The following is an 18,533-nucleotide window of genomic DNA, read 5'->3' on the forward strand; positions in this document are numbered from 1 at the left end:
TCTTTCAGCATTAGATCTGAACTGAAATAAACATGTGAGTCTTTCATGCTGCGGGTGTAGAAACGACATAGGCTAATATGCAGAGCGGGTAGATTAAATTGTTCATATCATGTTCAAGTGAAGTAAGTCAATAATATAGCAATGTTAAATATAATGTTAAGTAATATGAAGACAACATGTATTTTAGTGACGTATCTAAGTGATTATTTTACTGGGGTAAAAGCTATTGAATAGTGTTGAAAAAAATGACAAAATTGCGAAGGATTAAAATATTCCAAGAGCTCAACTTTCTTCATCTAAACATGTTTCAATCACGTTTTATCAGCACAAAATGCACAGGTTTATTGTGTGTTGATTTAACTCAGTTGTTTAAGTTTCTGCCAAATCAAAATATTTGTGTGCAACCAATGTCCACTATTGAATCAAGTAAATCTAACATGGCCTTTTTTTCAGTGTAGTTGTAGTGACGATTCCATTGTCCAAATAAACATCCAACAACCTAAAATCAACAAGCCACTGCTGTGCTGTGTTAATATTTTTTACTCAGGAAAAAGAAGTCCAATGTCCAAAGCTTGAAGGTTGCGTTGCACGGTTCATTTACCCAGTTTGGCTAAACAAAAGATCATTTTTTGTTGTTTCCTGGTGCTTCTCCTGCTCTGGTAAAAAAAACAAAAAAAAAACATAGGCCCACCCCAGTGCATGCTGGTCCTATACCAGTCCCTTTACTTATAGGGCTTTGGAGCGTGATGTCACGGGGGTGGGCGTGGAAAGGATTTTGGCCCGATCCGACATTTTGGGGGTCTAGCGCAAGTGAAAAGGGAGCGAAGGCACACACAACAGCCATGGTTCGTATTTGCTGTGTGGTCGGCTGCAATGTTCGATCGCACGACCAGCAAGAAAATAAGCTTGAAAAGGGTTTATCTTTTCATTCTTTCCCAACCTGGAAGCAACATGAGGCAGCTCGTGTATCGATGTTAGCAAACGAAGGCGTCCAGCCTGGATAGCAGCTGTGAGACGAGCTCCAGTTCTCTTCCATCTCCAAATATCTGTTGGTGCTCCAGACAGTTTCATTCCGGTAAGTTCTAAATATGTTCATATCACTCTTTATAGCCTATTAGTTTCATTTTCAATGCATTCTGAGCTCATAGCAAATTAGAACAAACATCCTACTGAGTGATTTTGCAGAACTACCGTCTATTTATAGAGTTGCTAATTATTTGGCATTATTGCAGCAAACCAGCCTATGAAACGGATGAAACATCGTGACTGGGTCCCAGCGCTACACGAGGGACCTGCTTCAAACAAACCACCATGCCAATCAGATTACTTCTTCCATGTGAGGGTGAAGAGGTGACCCTCCTGGATAAGATGGTGAAGGTTTGCTGCGTTTGGTGAACAGTGTGATAATAAAACCAGGGAAGAATGAAACCTGCTCCTGTTAAATGTTCTTAAGTCTTGTGCTGTTATTTTTTCAAAAGATACAGTAAATAAAGTAATGTTAGTAGTGGGTGATATCATGTAAACACTCATGATTTTGTGTAAACATTTTGTCATTTGTAAACTATAAATGTCATGGATTCTACACTGTTACTGATGTGATGCTCTATAAGGTGGTTTTAATAAAATAAAATAAAAAGAGGCAAAAATTAGTTTGTTTCTTTATTCAAATTTTGAACAGTGGGACTCAGTCAGTACATATTCAGTAAATGCAAATTATTTACACGGCAGTGCACTACAGGCATACATCTAGACTCCTCCACAGTAGCAGGTGGGATTTTCCTTTTTTGAGGACTGCTTCTTTTACCTGTCACTACGGATGGTCTGTTTATGTTTTGATCAAGAGCCTTTTTTTGGGCTGCTGAAGAGGAGAAGTCTATCTTATGGCCAACCTCTGGCTGTATCTTGGTCACATTACCCAGCAAAACCCAGTAAGCAGGTTCATCTGTAACAGTCCTTGTGCCACGATCAAGACTGTTGCTTCTACTTTAAACAGAAGAGCAGCGACATGGCTGCAGTTCTCTGCGACTCCGGCCATACAGCTGCAGTGGGCGACTTCAACCTTCCCTGTGATGCTCACAGTGACCCATGGCTGCAATGCTGGTTCATTCAGTCTTAGAGTGCAGCACCTGAAACACACACAGACAAAGTTCATTTAAAGACAAGAACTATGAGCCATGGCCGACATAAATGTGTTTTATCTACTTTATCATAAATGTAACAGTGTTTAGAAAGTTAGCACATACATGTGATTTTTCATTTCTTTATGTGTCCATCGCTGCATGTTATAGTGTAAATCTGTCTGTTCTCTGTCAGAAACCTGCCTGCAGAGAATGAACCTAAAGTATGTAATGCAAGGATGTCATCACTTTAGAGATGGGGAAAGCATAAAGTGACAATTATGAATCACTTAATATGATAAGGAGATTCTGCAGGTCATTAATCAATGTATAAAACTAAAATAAAATGTATTTTTAGTGACACAGGATACAAACATGGAAGCAAGATGTATAATTAGGATTATTTATAATAAATATGAATAAATTAGTGCAATTTCTTTAACCATAAAGAATAACTAAATCCTTCAGGACAATGTCACATCAATGCACTGAACTCACTGTTATCCCTCTAACAGCCTCCACATGTTCTCACTGTAATTTCCCCTCATGAATGAATTTATGCTGCACTAATGTGAATGTTTGCAGGGAAATCAAACGCATTTCACACGCAGTACTCGAGCTGACTTACCTTTGTTTGAATGACGACTTGTACGCGCTGACTCCACAGACAAGGTACGAAAATATGTCAGGCTACGTCAGTAGCGCTAGGTGTTCGGGGTTTCTACTCCACGGCTGTATTTCATACGGGTCCACATTTCCAATGCACGCTATTTTCTGCAAGTACCGCTGCTTCGCCTCTGGACGCAATCGGTCTCTATACAGTCCATTCTCTTTTGAGCTGCTTTTAAGCATCTTTCTTGTAGTCGTCGTTCCAACACAGTGTGTTTTTTTGATTCGTAGACCCCGAAAATGGCGCTGCGCTCCCACAATGCATTGCGGCGTGACGTCAACTCCAAAGCCCTATATAAAATGGCCCAACAGTTCTTCCTGACTTAACAAGGTAAACAACAAACAACAAAACAAAAAATGAAGCACGTATTAAACTACAAAAAATCTCTAACCCCAAAATATAAGTAAACCAACAACAAACTTTAACAAATTTGAAAATAGCAAAAATAAAAGTAGCTCCAACGCTAGTAATAAAGTTTACATTAAATTCTGGGCTGACAAAGAAGGTGCAGGGTTGCAAAATGAAAACCTTTTGTTTTTAAAAACTTCCCTTCATTTGATCCCAGCGAAACAAATACTCAAGCATATTAAATGCAAAAGAGAAAAGAAAAAGAGAAAAACGACAAAGCGAAAAATCTGAAATGAGCGACGCTTTCTGACTTTGCTGCAGCTGATGCTATAAGTGCATATCCCGTCAGTGCTAGTGGCAGCTGGCCCACAGTCACACACGAAAGGACGAAGTAGCCGCCATGATGTCACCGGTAGTGAAGTCCTATTTTTTATAACATAACTGTAAAATCAGACTGCAGGCCAGTTCATTAACAACTTGTGACTGACAAGTCATACGCCCTGATTAATCCTGACTAGGGTTGCCAACTCCCTGAAAAATAAATAAGGGACACCTCGTGGCCAGGGCCGGGCGACCCAGTTGTCTTCACCCTTCCCAGTGTGGTGAATTTTCTAGCTCTTTTTTTGTGTGTGAAATTATTTTTTTAACCATTTGACTTGAATTTGATTTAAGTAGATGTGTATTCTTTGTGATATGAACACATGTGAAACAAATGATCATTTAGCCATTTATTTTTAGCTCAAAATGACAACATTAACACAATAAAACAGGTCTCCTTCTTAAACAGAAGCCTGTCATGCTTAACTTTTGAGAATATAAGTAAATCTTTCTTTAAAAGAACTCTGTCCTGCTTAACTTAAAATAATAGAAAACAATAGAAAGAAAAACATTCTTGTAACAGTGCACATTTAGTGCATTTAGTACAATTGGCTTAATGCTAATCAGCTGCTCCTGTTTGTAAACCCGCTTGTTCCCATGATTACGCATCTTAACTCATCATCATTATTCATCTATGTATTACTTTTATGTATTAGTCATCTATTTGTTGTAATCATCTATCCTTACAGTTGTTTATTACACAAAATAAATTATATTATCACACTTCTGGCCACATAGCACTGATATTCACTGCACATGCCCATATTAACTTTTTCCAGCCAGGTGTTTTCCTTTTCCCATTTTTCCCTTTCTCTGAACAAACATTGCTGCTCTAATGCTGGGCTTACACTGTGCGGTTTTAGGCCCATTTTGAGCCGATTTTTGAGTGATCGGACCGATTTTGGCCTTCATCGTGCCTCGTGTAGTATACGTGGGGTAACGAGAAGTGATTAACACCTCACGACCAACTCCCGATCATCAATCGCTCGTGAGGGTCTCACCACAGCCGCTCACACTGCTCGCGCGCAAACACGTAAACGTTGGTGTAAAAGATGGAGCAGCACGGCTGTGCAGCGTGTGATCTGGACACAAGCGATGGAGGCACACAACCGTGAAAATAGTTGGATTTACATTGCTGCTCAGTCACAGCTGCCCGATCAATGTTTTTCATTAGCAATTTAGCAAAGTTGATGGTGGTGGTGTGTGTGTCTGTGTGAGTGTAATGCTGGGCTTACACTGTGCGATTTTTGGCCCATTTTGAGCCGATTTTTGAGTCGTGCGACCGTTTTGGCGATCGGCCCGATTTTGGCCTTCATCGTGCGTCGTGTATCGTGTAGTATACGTGGGGTAACGAGACGCGATTAACACCTCACGACCAGCTCCCGATCATCAATCGCTTGGTCGTGAGGGTGTCACTGCAGTTTGTCACACTGCTCACGCGCAAACACAAATGTCAGCGAAAAAGATGGAGCAGCACGGCTGTGCAGCGTGTGATCTGGACACAAGCGATGGAGGTACAACTTGTAGAACTTTGGAAAGCTCATCCGAGCCTTTTCGATGTGGCCTCAGAAATTATCATGACACAACAACCGTGAAAATAGTTGGATCTACACTGCTGCTCAATCACAGCTGCCCGATCAATGTTTTTCATTAGCAATTTAGCAAAGTTGATGGTGGTGGTGTGTCTGTGTGAGTGAAAGACGGAGAGAGAGAGCGCGACAGATTTTCTGTTATAACCTTCATTTTATGGAGGCACAGTGTGAGCACTCAGGTCGCATCAGAGCATCGGGCGGTATAGTGTGAGACCTGCATCGTGACCTACCAACTTCTAACCCCTGCGAGTCAATCGTGCAGTTTGAGCAGGAGCTGAATAACGTGACTGAAAAAAATCGCACAGTGTTTGCCCAGCTTTAGGTGTACTGTCGTCCGAGACTTGCACCGCAGTGTCGGCGTTTGTTTCCCTGTTGGCCATGCTTCTTGTTGTGGTCATCTGTTGTCTTCCGGTATTTTCTCCGTAAGCGACCTTTCCTTGACCAATGAGATGAGCGGTAATCTGAATTGTCATACTCGTAAGTGTGCTGTCAGCTCATTGGTCACAAAGCAGGAGAGGGGCTGGGAATTATGTTTTCAAACAAAGCGTTAATTCCATTAAAAGTTATAGACTACTTTTGATTCTCACTGTATTACGGGACAAAGTGCGTCCCTTATTAGCTCAATACGGGACGTGTACTTTTGTTTCGAAATACGGGACGATTCCGTATTTTAAGGGACGGTTGGCAACCCTAATCCTGACTCAAGTTTACGAAATTAACTTCATGTCGTCATTATAACCTGATAGTATTTTCGAAATAAAAGCATGAGGCAAGATGTTCTCTTTAACTACTGGATAAAGTCTATTTGCAATCTGGAGATCTGCCCCTGGTGGCGATTTAGAGGAATACATGTTTCAATACTTAGATGAATTAAACAAGAAACGGAGTGAATCTAGAGGCCACAGAGAGAGAACTTCTACTCTTATTCCAGCGTGCAGTGTAATATTTTTAATAAATACACATATAATTTTGAAGTAGACTGCAATAGGTCAAGGCCACAGTCAATATAAAACAGCAGCTAAAGGTTAAGTCATGGTATTGCATTTACATTTATATGCAAAAGTCTGACTACAAAAACGGAAGGATGTCCAGGCATGCAAAAAGCTGTGGGTTATTGTTACCAGAGGTTTATACTGAAACCAGCGTGAGACCTTACCTCACCCTCTCATGCGATCTATTACGGGAGATGTGAGTGGGGGGTGAGGTGCCTGAGAAAAGATCTCAAGGCTGCATTTTAAGTGGGTCACTTTAGATTAGATCTATAGCCTGCGGTGTGCTGGTGTGTAAAAGCACAATATCAAAGAGCCAGTCAGGGCCAACGTAGGCTGCTTTGACTTTTATAGCGTAGAGGTTCAGACGAATTTGCATCTACACATACCTACAGTGTAGATTTAAGGAGATAATTTAAAGGTCTCTTATATGGGATTTATACTATGCTCAACAACCATAACAGCGGCGTAATGCTTCCCCCTCTTAAACAGATGATGGAGGTCACAAAATGCTCACTGATAAAATTCTGTTACGTTATACGGATTATGAATGCAGGGAGTTGTCCACTATAGCTGGACACACATTCCAAATGCCCATCACTGCACTTAGGCTCATTAAGGAAACCTGCATACATTATCAATTACTTTATCTGCTTGTTTTTTTTACAACAGTTCCATTAGGTTGAGGACCAAAACTCGCCAAATCGCTATAAAACCATTATATTCTTCTGATAAATAATTATTATAATCATCTGATAAATGGTTTAGCTATATAGGGGCAAAAAAAAAAACAAACAAAACACACGAGTAGAGTTCCTTTGTCATCTCATGAGATTAATCCTGTGACTTCATTGCGCACATAAGAGTGTTCTCAAAAGCCACTTGCGCATAAACAATGCGCCTCTCTAACATGACAGAATCTTTGGGCAGGGCTGTGCCTCTGTCGGTGGACTTCAGTAAACCCGAAGATTATTTCATCTTCATTTTCCAGATTTTATTTGCCACAACCACTGTTATGACAGCTGGAACAGTAGTCATCGGCATCTTGTCCACCAGAGCTCTGCGCATTCAAAACAGATTTATTTTCATGTTAAACACTATTGCTGACACGCTTATCGGGTTTTTAGTGTATTATCTCGGTCTGTTCGATGTCGATTTGTCTAGAAACGGAACCTACTCTGTTTTATCTTCCCTTTTAGGCGTTAATGTATTAACGTTTATGTTCGCGCAATTTGACCGCTATTTTGCTGTGTGCCACCCATTTATCTACAGCCGCTTCGTAACGAGACAATGTGTGATATGCATTAATGTTTACAGCTGGGTTTACACTTATGGCCACTTGATCATCAGGAATATGCTACCCCTTTATCAAGCTATACAAATGTATTTAGTCACCATTCTCATGTTTCAAATCATAGTGCTTGTCAAAGTGGCCATGACATTGAAATTGTATCTCATTGCTCATTGCTTGAAAGAGATCCTCCCAGCGCCGAGAAAGAAAGCAAGAAGGAATCTTTGAGAATAATCATTTTTGTTGTCATAAGCTTCTTGGTGTTGTGGTCTCCAGCTTTTGTGAATATTACAATTAAATTAATGACAGGAGGAGGTTTGAATTTTAGAAATGAGGGCACCAATTTGTTCGCCATCATGGCTCGTTTCAATGCCTTGTTCACACCATCTGTGTACATCTGGGGGAGTCCGGCTCTGAGAGAAGCCGCGATAAAGACTGTGTGGGGGAAAGTGTGCCCTAAATGCAGCAGGAGGTAACTGACACAATGCGCAGCTAATTTATCATTTTACCTCTGTTGTTTTTTTAATCCAGATGATGCAGTCAATACTCATTTCAATTCTCTTTCCTTCAGAGTCGCCTCTTTTCCTGTGAAGTCGTGTGTCAACAGGTGTAGTCCTGCCGGGACCCACTGATGCGACTTTCTGACACTTCTTTTTTTCTCTCCAAATGGAGGAAATAAAATATGCACATTTAGCTTAATCGCTTGAATTTCATTTGACACTTTAATAGTATTGAATGCAATAGCATTAATAAATACAAACTTTTTTCTACAGTTGTTATCGTAATATTAAGGGTCTGATTTAGCAAAGGTCTGCGCCAGCCCCAAACCCTCTTTTGGCATCAAGTAAGCTCCTGTTGGGGTTTAAGAAGAGGAATGGGGTCCGTTTTGAGTTTAGAGTCGCCCTGTGATAGCTGGAATAGGCTGTCAGCCCCCCCGGGTTGTACAAAAAAAATAAAAAAATACGCAAATGACGCAGTTAGGAATAACCTTAATACACAGACGGTAACAAATGTATGTGTTCATCTGCACACTTTGAGGTCAACTAAAACTTCAGCTTTAACTCTGTACATACTTTTAAAAACTGTAACATTTAGAAACAAAAAACAGTTCAAACGTGTATGTTCAGGCGATACGTGCGACCGATATGCTGCGTTAACCAAATAGCGGCAGATTTAACAAAGACAACGTTGACTGAAAGGAAAAAGGGGATTTTGTTGTCCTTTTTTTTTTTTTGAGGGAAACGTAAAAGAAACTTTATTTGGTCGACAAATAAAATAAAAAAAAGTACCTTCCACATCAAATGTGAGAAGATTTTAGAGAAAAATTCTGGCCAAACCGAGTTCCAGAATCTCAATCAAGTTGTTCTAGTGGCACATTTATAGTGTCACTAGAATAATAGTATAAATAACTAGCACAGCAGTCTATGGTCTACACTGAAGGTATATACTACTCCTTTATCAAGCTATACAAATGCACATGAAACACTATGCCGCTCATTTATTAGTGTGCCTTAAAAATACTGATGCGGTCAATGCTTATTTAAATGGTCTACTATACAGTCTGCTCTTTTCCTGTAAAGGTGAGTACCATTAAGTAATAAATGTAACAAGGCCAGCAAGGACTCCACTCAGGGTGAACGGTCTTGGCGGTGGCTGCACAAGTGAAAATGAACAGGAACATATCAATCATCGGATATACGAACTTTGGGAGGAGAGGATTTCAATTAATCATGGGTCGAACAGTTTGATGCCAAATTTAACACTGGAAAAAGAAAACAGCATGATCTATTTTTTCCGTTGTGGGATTTATGATAGCCAAAGTATTCATTTATTTGAAATAAGACGGGGCGATGTTATCAGAGTGCGTAACTGTGACGCGTGAATGAATCACAGCTGAGTCCAATGCCAAAACCTTTGGCTGAACCGAACTGAAGGGAACGTGAGGAACGAGGGGAATCCTGGCACAAGCCTTCTTGTTTTACATGTAGGCAAGCTGCTGTTTACAGTGAGCCGAGTAGTCTGCAGCGTTTACAGTCTATACAGAGATCAGCGCATAATCGGTAAACGTCTCTGCCTGTATTTACTGAGCAGTGTGCGCACACGCAGGGACACAATCGCTACCATTTCATATACCATTGATACCATACGTCAAGAAAAATGCAGGTAGGGCCTCGTTAGTAATTTAAATTAATGTATGAATGTCTCAACATGTAACACTGACTTTCCTAAGTGCCTACAGTTTCAAACACCCTGCAAAAATAGCACTGCTGATATTTATGCATTTCTTCATAAACACAGCCTGATCTGACGGATTTAAAAAAAAAATATTATTTCCATCACCTATTTATAGTAAAGGTCAGGTGTTACACAATTTCTGCTTCATATGGCTGGGATCGTTTATAATACAGCAGCTCTCCTTCAGATAAATGCGCTCGATCTGAGTCACAGTCCATCAGGACTTCACAAAGCCCCCAGCAACTTCTAATAGAGTAGTTTTTGGTAGAATGCTGACTATTATTGAAATGAACCAACTGCGTCTTTGTTTCTAAACTAGCACATTGTTAGTACACCAGCCGCAAAACTGACGCCAGCGTATCCCATTTAATAAATATGGGCCGTCAGTGGCTGATGGAGTGGCGCCTGTGCAGATTCTTTGCGGCCTGTAAACTCATCAGGGCAGGCCAAAACAGGCCTTGGGCCAATCATTAGTGTCAGTCTGAGTCATTATGTGTTCATACATCCAGTCCAATTACGCAGACTTTTTTTTCCACATGGGTGTCAATTGCACAGCTTACACATCCTTACCATCATCTCTGGTTTGACAAAATATCCTTTTCCCCCCTGAGTGCTGAATTTTGGTGCTGATTTTTATTTTTGTCACCATGGCCACTGCCACTTTAGTTGTATGTGGTATTCTGATTTCATTAGATACACAACAATGAAGTATTATTTCTTCACTAACCTGGAGTGCTGCTTTGCTCCATTGTCCAAAGCACTGTAACTATTTGCTGAACTAGAGCATCTTTACTTTAAGCTGACCAGGCAAAACTTTTCATCCCAAATTAGTGTTGGTATTTATCTTCTGGCCAACAAATAAAGTCTTTACAACCTTAAACATACAACTTTATTTACAAAGACTATTCAAATCAGGACATTCTTAAAAATAAAATACAGGATAATGTAGTGGCAATTATTTTCACTAGGGTGAACTCTGACATGGTGTTTCCAGAGCAGTCAAAGCTCTCTTTAGAGCTTTACAATAGCTGCCTTCCAGTTAACTTTGTGCAGATTAACATGTCTTTGCAATATCATCACAATGTCTATTATTATTTTCAGCAAGGCTATTCGTGGCATCTCATGCTTTTAATTTTCATCAGTCCTGTTTACCGAAACTACAAACAAATGTGTCAGTGAACTAACTAAAATGCACAGACAAAAGGCACTAAAATATCAAACAAGTCAATTTTTCTTTTTTTAAATTGAAGTTTCTACTTATCCATAATGAGAAAATTTTTTTTCCATTCACACAAGAGAACCACACTGTTACAAGCTGATGCACATAAACAGGAATGTAATGGCCTGGTTTTTCCCCCCTGCAGTTTCGACTATTTGATAAAACAGAAGGAAGGTCGTTTCTGTTTCTCAACATTTTTTCACAGTTTCGTAACCAAAACGACATACAAAGCATCTGAACACAAGTTCCTGGAGACTGTTTTCCTGGACACACAAGTTTAGCTAAGCACTAAGAATGAGCATGCAGGTTTCGTTTTTTATTTGATGATTTGTTCCAGGTTCAGTGGCTAAACAAGTTTCTCCCATACTCTACAGGCTCTGAGTGCAATCATTCTATATGTTAGATTTAGTGACTTAGCGCAGGTGCACGTGCCAACCATAATCAGAAATGTCCTTGTGAGGCTTCAGATTTAGTTGCAATTTACATGTTGTGCACCAATGACAGAAACTGTTTATTGGATGAATTTGTGAGTGAGTCATTTCTACCAAAGAGTCCAAGGAGGCTGCTTGAATGGAAACGAGGCCAAAGCAGAAACATTGACAGGAATTGAAATGACAGCCCAAGGCAGTGCTTGTCTCTGAAGAGATCTTCTGATCATCATCCTAAAAATACAGAAAGACGAAATGGTGTCCCTGCTTTTCATAGGATAATTGCTTGAATGCAACAGAATTTATATGTGTGTGTGTGTGTGTGTCTGCATCTCTCACCCATCCCGTCCTAACAAGAAAAGAGCAGGTATGCTTGGTTTGGCAGTGCTTCCATCAGTGACCATGTCAAGGTACTGACTGTCGTTGTCCTCTGCGTTATCAGCAATAAGAACTGCTTTTCCTCCTGCTTCCTCTACATTTCGGGCTTTTTGTACAAAGGAGCAACCTCTGAAGTTTATAAAAAAAAAAAAAAAAAAAAAAAAAAGCATAACCAGTTTAAGATGTGCTGTCAAAGCTTGTTATAGCACTATGTTATAGCAAAAACTTTCGAAGTGGACAAATCTACAAATTGGCAAACAATTTGCTAAAAAACAGGATTGCACTGGCAAGCTCAGCAATGCCAAAATGCCTGAAAGAATGCAAAAGAAAACTAAAGTAAATTATCACAGATTATTTTATTGGTTAAGAATAAACCCTTCACAACATCTATCCAAGAACAACACCACTCATTGTCAAGGTCTAATCTAATTAACAGAAACATTCATGAACCAAAATACAGAAAGTGTACAACAAGCTGCTAACCACTGGTTAAGAACAAGGAGGCCAGATTAAACTAGTTGACTGATAAAAATGCCTTGATCTGATTTAAAATCTACTGCACTAATGTAGGGAGGAAAGTAGGGCTGTTCGATATAACGATATATATCGGATGACGATATAAAAACGTCTATCGTTTCATTTTACGCTATCGTTTGTTTCGTGGTGTCGCAAAATAAACTGTTTACGGCAATATTTTTTCATCGTTTTGATGGTCACTGTAGTGGCTATATTAATTTCTTAAAGTTCTCTCTTTCTCTTATATTTTATATAACCACACTATGGAGGGACAAGCGCCTGTTTTTATGCGTTGTGGTTAGCAACAACAAGGGTAACAGCATCGCTTGTCCGTTTGTTTATGTTCCACATAAACCTTTCACAATAAAGTTCAAGATCCTGTTGAGACTTTTTCAAAATAAACTGAATCACGTGAAAGAGCAGATAATTTACGGATGTGAATTAAAAAAGAGCCGCCAGGTGCTAAAAAAAAATAAACCTTATACTCAAACGTTAGAACAGGCTTTTCCCCGCAGCACGCCGTGTAATAAATACTCACAAAGAAAACGGTGGCCTTTACAAAGATTAAAAAACTCGACTCCAGCTACATGACGCGCAGCTGGAAACACTTCCCGCAAGATGAGCTGCCCGAGATTCACAGAATTTACAGAAAATGTTACATTTTTGTGATTTATATCGTTATCAGACGATAGAATTCTTATATTGGGATATGAGATTTTGGTCATATCGCACAGCCCTAGAGGCAAGATTACAAATAATGTCTTACTGTCCAAAAACCTATGGACCTAACCTAAGTAGAAGTGACAACAGTTCTTGAAATACTATCCTGAAGTTAAGCAGTGGCTATGCTTTCTTTGAAACTCTGCTGACTGTATCATTGTTGGTAATCATGGGTAAATAGCTTTTAGGCACTGTTTTGACCAAAGATTCAACATGATAGAACCAGAATAACAGCTCACTGAAGTTTCACTTGGTATCATGGACTCGATTACAAGACTAAGGAGTTTGAAAGTCAATGTCCCGTGTTTGTCAAGAACTCTCCAGCTATGTATGAATCACTTTGCGATTGCGCAATCATGACTTTTAACTGTGTCAGCATATTAAAAATTTAAAAAATGCTTTCAGTTATGTTCTTTAAGTAAGAAATAGGAGTTCAACAACAGGGCAGGGCTGTCCACTACTCAATGTGAAATTATCAGTCTCAGAAAAGTTACAAAAGGGGTCCCCCCCCATAAATGACAAACCCTCACATGAACAGATGAAAACACTGAGAATAATCTTTAATTTATCCTTTATTTGCGCCTCTCTGTGGATTTCTCTGCCTGTTACTGTTACTGTTATTCTTGTGTCTTTTAAGTGCTGTACTGCCAGAGGTTGAAAGGGATTTTTGAGTATTTTCTCACAAGTAATTGTTGCATTTGGCTCCACTATATAATGCAACAGGGCTCGCAAAATCGCTAGCCCGACGTCCCGGGGCTAGCGATTTTTCCAGTCGGGCTACCAAAAATCTATCTCTGCCCTGCCCGTTGGGCTATCGTAGGAAGGAAAAATGTATGTCAATGCTTTTGCATTCTTTCGGAAATGTAGCTGGGTAATTATGTCATTGGCATCGATGAGCCACTGTCAATATGTGACATATTGAAATCACGTTTTAATTTGCGCTTGTTTTTTGCTTTCACTTTGCAATCGCGTGAACTGTGTATAGAGAGCGACAGCACTGATTGGTGAGTGACGATCATTTGCGCACCAATTCCTCTGACATCGTCTTATCAATCGTTAGCTTACTATGCAAACATGACAAGTGAAATCTCCCGCAGCAAGCTTAAACATGTGAGAGGTTGATCGCGCAGAGAATCGCTGACCGTTATGTGTGTGTGTGTAAAAGCAGCAGGATATATATTTTAGTTCTGCTGAGCCAAATAAGACAGGTCAGGGTGAAGAAGTGACAGCCAAAGAAAAGCTTACCACAAAATGGAAAAGTTATGACAAATCAGACTATAAGGCAAAAAGAAAGTGCAGCTTTATGGTTTCATGGACAAAAGAATTTCTGTGGCTGCAATATGATGAGCTAAATAATAACCAGGGCTGCACATAAGTGGTCCGCAGGTGCGCATTCGCTGTCAAAATAAAAAGAGCGCACAAGATAAGAAGTTGCAACGCGTGTTTGGGTACATAAGATTTTCTGGAGGAGGACAGACATTTGTTTAGAACTCTTAAAGATGTCGAAGAAGCAAGCTCCTTTAAGCAATTACTTTGGTCTTCCTCCACCTCCAAACAAATGTCAGGAGTCCGAACCACAAAAGAAGCAGGTATTCTCAGAAAAGTGGTTGCAGGAGGTGAGCTGGCTTCAAACAAATGATGAACGCACAGAGATGTGGTGTGGAATGTGCTGTGAAAATCCCACTCTAGCGAACAAAAACAGTGCTTTTTATATGGACGCAAACGCGCGTTGCAACTTCTTATCTGGTGCGCGTCTTATTTTGACAGCGAATGCGCACATGCGGACCACTTATGTGGGCGATCGTGGCTCAAGAGTTGGGAGTTCGCCTCGTATTCGGAAGGTTGCCGGTTCGAGCCCCGGCTTGGACAGTCTCAGTCGTTGTGTCCTTGGGCAAGACACTTCACCCGTTGCCTACTGGTGGTGGTCAGAGGGCCCGGTGGCGCCAGTGTCCGGCAGCCTCGCCTCTGTCAGTGCGCCCCAGGGTGGCTGTGGCTACAATGTAGCTTGCCATCACCAGTGTGTGAATGGGTGGATGGGTGGATGACTGGATGTGTAAAGCTCTTTGGGGTCCTTAGGGACGAGTAAAAGCGCTATATAAATACAGGCCATTTACCATGTGCACCCGTGTAAATAACAATGTTCTGCCGGATGTGTTGTTGGTTTTCCCTCGATTTCTGAGTCGACAAGCGCCTTTGTTACTGGGACCAGTAATTTTAAGAAAGGCCCCCATTAGAACCCATGAGAAATGCAAGAAATGCATTGCTCAGTCTGCAATATCTTTCCCAGAACAAATACCAATTGCAAATAACATACTAAAAATAAACCTGAAAATCTGTTTAAAACAGCGTACTATGTTGCAAAGAGTGAACTACCACTGGCACAATTTAGCAGTCTTTGCAAACTTCAAAAAGCAAATGGCCTCGATCTTGGTTCCACTTGCCTCTTACCCGCGACTTCAGTGGAAATTTCAAATTCAGGATCTGACACAGACTGATTCATGTCCTACACAGTTCTTACAAGTTCATAGAAATTTCTGTTTTCAATTAGAACCAAGTATTTGAGTTGATGATTGTAATTTTTATACAATGTTGTAATTTCTGTTTCAACAATTTTTTGATTAATGTTTTGTTTCCGTTACAATATTATACGGAAACAAAACAGGAAACAAAACATCAATCAAAAAATTGCTCTCTTTTTTTATTCGGGCTACTTAAATTTATTTTGGGCTACCAAAAACTAAAGAGTCCCTCCCCGAAGGGCTACCAGGGATTTTGAAATTTTGCGAGCCCTGTGCAAGGTCTTTAAATTATAACATGGCACATCCTGAGATACCTGAAGATGTGAAACAGTCCTGGATCTGGTTATATTCCGATAGAACCGAATCAGCTGCTAAGTGTAGACAGCAACATGTGATTTTCACTGATATCACAGTTAATGGCTGTATTATCAGAAACAGACTGTATGTAATTGCCAACTTGACCCCATACACACAGACTGATTCGGGCTAATGGTAACATTTATGGCAGGTTTGAGTAAGACCTTTGGTATACTAGACCAGCGGTCCCCGGGCCTCGGACCGGTACCGGTCCGTGAGTCATTTGGTACCGGGCCGCGAGAGTTGAGGCTCAGGTGTGAAATGTATGGTTTTCAGGGTTTTCAGCGTTATTTTGTTATCGTTTTTATCGTTAACTCAGTTTTCTTGGGTCTTTTCACGTGTGTTATGAATAAATCTTCTTTTTTTCGGTACCGGTACTAGTTTTATTTTGTTGTATTTATCTGCGACACCTTAAAGGCCGGTCCGTGAAAATATTGTCGGGCATAAACCAGTCCGTGGCGCAAAAAAGGTTGGGGACCGCTGTACTAGACGACCTCATTTTGCAACAAAAAACAAATAACTGAAGTCATAATTTTATCTTATTGGATAAAACAAATATTGGCAAAGATTAACTTTGAAGACACAATTTGCAGTTGAAAAAGGGGATAAATTAAAATGCACGTTATTGAAATACAATAATAAAAAAAAATTAATTAAAAATATCGTATCACGAGTAAGTGAACTATTGTGATAATAACGCATCGTGGGGCATCTGTTGATTCTCACCTCTTTTGCAACATATGCTCACATTTTAAATCAGTAAGTTTTTAAGCCAATCAGACGTGGTTGAGCAGAAAATGTTGTAAAATCTTGATGATTTGAGATGGGATAAATTTAGCTAAAGATAAAATTAGCTGCCTTGTAATTAGGCTATCTCCTTCCCTACACTTTTGCTGCTAGATGTCCAAGGTTATATTCTCAGTTCCTAACCCCTGGTTTGTGTTCACATAGTTTACAATTCACAATGGTACAGAGGCATGTATGCGTACCCCCTTTCCACCAGGATCACTTGTCCTTGAAGGATCTCTCTGTCCGTCAACTCTGAGCATCCATCTGCAGGGTCTGCTGGCACGAGAAAAATCTCATCGTAAAATGATGTCTGCGGGTCAAAGGAGAAGGAAAGAGTATGATTAGAGGGAAGGTGAAGTTGTGCACCTGAGACTTTAAAAACATTTGATTATCAAATTATTTAACAGAAGACTGAGGCCTCACGAAAGTGCCTCCAAAGTCTTTAGCAGGTGCAGCACTGAAGAGGTAGCCTATCTCCTCTGGACTGATGACCCGGAAATACAGCAGTTCATTGACCCCAAGAGCTGAAGGAGGTCCGAAAAGAAGCACTTATCATGCGTGACTTGTTTATATCAGAAATATTAATAAACCACAAACACTGCACGGATATGCCAGACAGAAACCATAAATAAATGCCACAATAAGCCCCTTAACTCAAGTCGCTGTTGTGCAAAAAGAAATACTTAAAAAAAACAACTCTTGCAGCTAATACGAACAGTTAGCTGTTAATTTCAAACGTTCCCATTTCTGTTTTTAGTCTCACCTGACAGACGACTGAACTGCATAAAGAGACCCCAGAGGTATAAAGCTATCGCTGCTGTTCGACAAACCTTCCCCATGTTCAAGGCATTAGTAAATCTCCCTCGCGTTACAGAGATGAGACTGTAGTGTGTCTCTTTGTGTCTTAAAACAGTGCAGCGTCCATTGTCGCTGTGCTTCTGTCAGATCGCCAACCATTTCCGCCGTTCTCTTTCCGCGCATGCGCATGTCCCAGTTGTAGCTTCTGCTATGAGGCGACTGGGTAAGAAGTTGTGGTGCTCTTTTAGCACCAGTTTTTCAAACTACTGGTAAATGTGTCTCTGTGTTTTATTGTTATTATTATTAACATGCCTGCAAGATGCATATGAATATGTATGATGTTTATGAAGCTGGCAGTTACTTATTTAATTTATCACAATGACCTAAAAGTCATTAGTTGATCTCCCTATCGTGTACAATCATCAGAGACTTTGTTAGGTGCACTTTGCTTGTACTGTCACCTTTTACTTTAAAAACTCCCTTCATTCTTCATCCTCAGAGATTTAGGTTCATTTTGAACTTATGGCACGATATGGCAGCCTCGCTTCTGTCAGTCTGCCCCAGGGCAGCTGTGGCCACAACTGTAGCTTGCCTCCACCAGTGTGTGAATGTGAGAGTGAATGAATAGTGGTATTGTAAAGCGCTTTGGGTGCCTTGAAAAGCGCTATATAAATCCAATCCATTATTATGTCTGCATGCATAAATGCACTGACTTGCTGTCATGTGACCAAGTGTTTTAATATTTGCATTAACAAGCAATTATGCAAGTGCACCTAATAAAGCAGGTGTTTTTTCTCTCTTTATAACTTCCTGACCCAAAAAACTCTCGTGTCCTTCCTGACAACTTAATTGCTGTAAGAAATTCAATACCAGAAAAAAAATCAGGTAGAGTGTTAAACTAGAAAATAAGTACCTTTAAATCTAGGGGGAAAGACAAGGGAAAAATATAGAACCACACAGCTTGAGGGGACAGCACAACAGAGGGAGATACACAGGAGGAGAAGCGGGCAGACAGAGCACACCTGGGGAACACAGCTGAACCAAAGTCAGACTGATGAGACAGGGGAAGAAAAACTAAACATAATACACACGAGACTATCAAAATGGAAGAGGAAGTAACACACAATGAGACTCAGACTAAGACACATGGGCTTGAAACTGGGACTGGGGATAAACAGACATGGAAACG

General features: G+C 40.3%; 1 protein-coding gene and 1 pseudogene across 1 annotated transcript; one reads left to right on the top strand and one right to left on the bottom strand.

Moving 5' to 3' along the window:
* Positions 1 to 6,989: 6,989 nt before the first annotated feature.
* Positions 6,990 to 7,861, top strand: LOC146621529 (uncharacterized; annotated as a pseudogene).
* A 2,679-nt stretch (positions 7,862 to 10,540) lies between these two features.
* LOC146621530 (protease-associated domain-containing protein 1-like) lies at positions 10,541 to 17,492 on the bottom strand. Its single transcript, XM_085368526.1, has 5 exons — positions 17,310 to 17,492; positions 16,970 to 17,070; positions 16,747 to 16,856; positions 11,607 to 11,774; positions 10,541 to 11,501 (listed from the first exon to the last, which is right to left on the bottom strand). The coding sequence occupies exons 1-5, from the start codon at positions 17,383 to 17,385 to the stop codon at positions 11,381 to 11,383; spliced, it is 576 nt and encodes a 191-aa protein (XP_085224652.1). The 5' UTR covers positions 17,386 to 17,492; the 3' UTR covers positions 10,541 to 11,380.
* Positions 17,493 to 18,533: the final 1,041 nt, after the last annotated feature.

The sequence above is a fragment of the Diplotaxodon limnothrissa genome, linkage group LG12 (genome assembly GCF_057381915.1).
Source record: "Diplotaxodon limnothrissa isolate DT_005_m linkage group LG12, D_limnothrissa_male_GT1.1, whole genome shotgun sequence".
Taxonomy (NCBI): Eukaryota; Metazoa; Chordata; class Actinopteri; order Cichliformes; family Cichlidae; genus Diplotaxodon; species Diplotaxodon limnothrissa.

What these genes read in the sequence shown, in the direction of transcription:
- LOC146621530 (XM_085368526.1), bottom strand. Translation starts at nt 17,385, where the DNA reads ATGGGGAAGGTTTGTCGAACAGCAGCGATAGCTTTATACCTCTGGGGT. An exon ending in GCAGTTCAGTCGTCTGTCAG is followed by an intron (nt 17,071 to 17,309) that starts GTGAGACTAAAA and finishes GACCTCCTTCAG; the next exon opens with CTCTTGGGGTCAATGAACTG. An exon ending in AAGACTTTGGAGGCACTTTC is followed by an intron (nt 16,857 to 16,969) that starts GTGAGGCCTCAG and finishes TTTGACCCGCAG; the next exon opens with ACATCATTTTACGATGAGAT.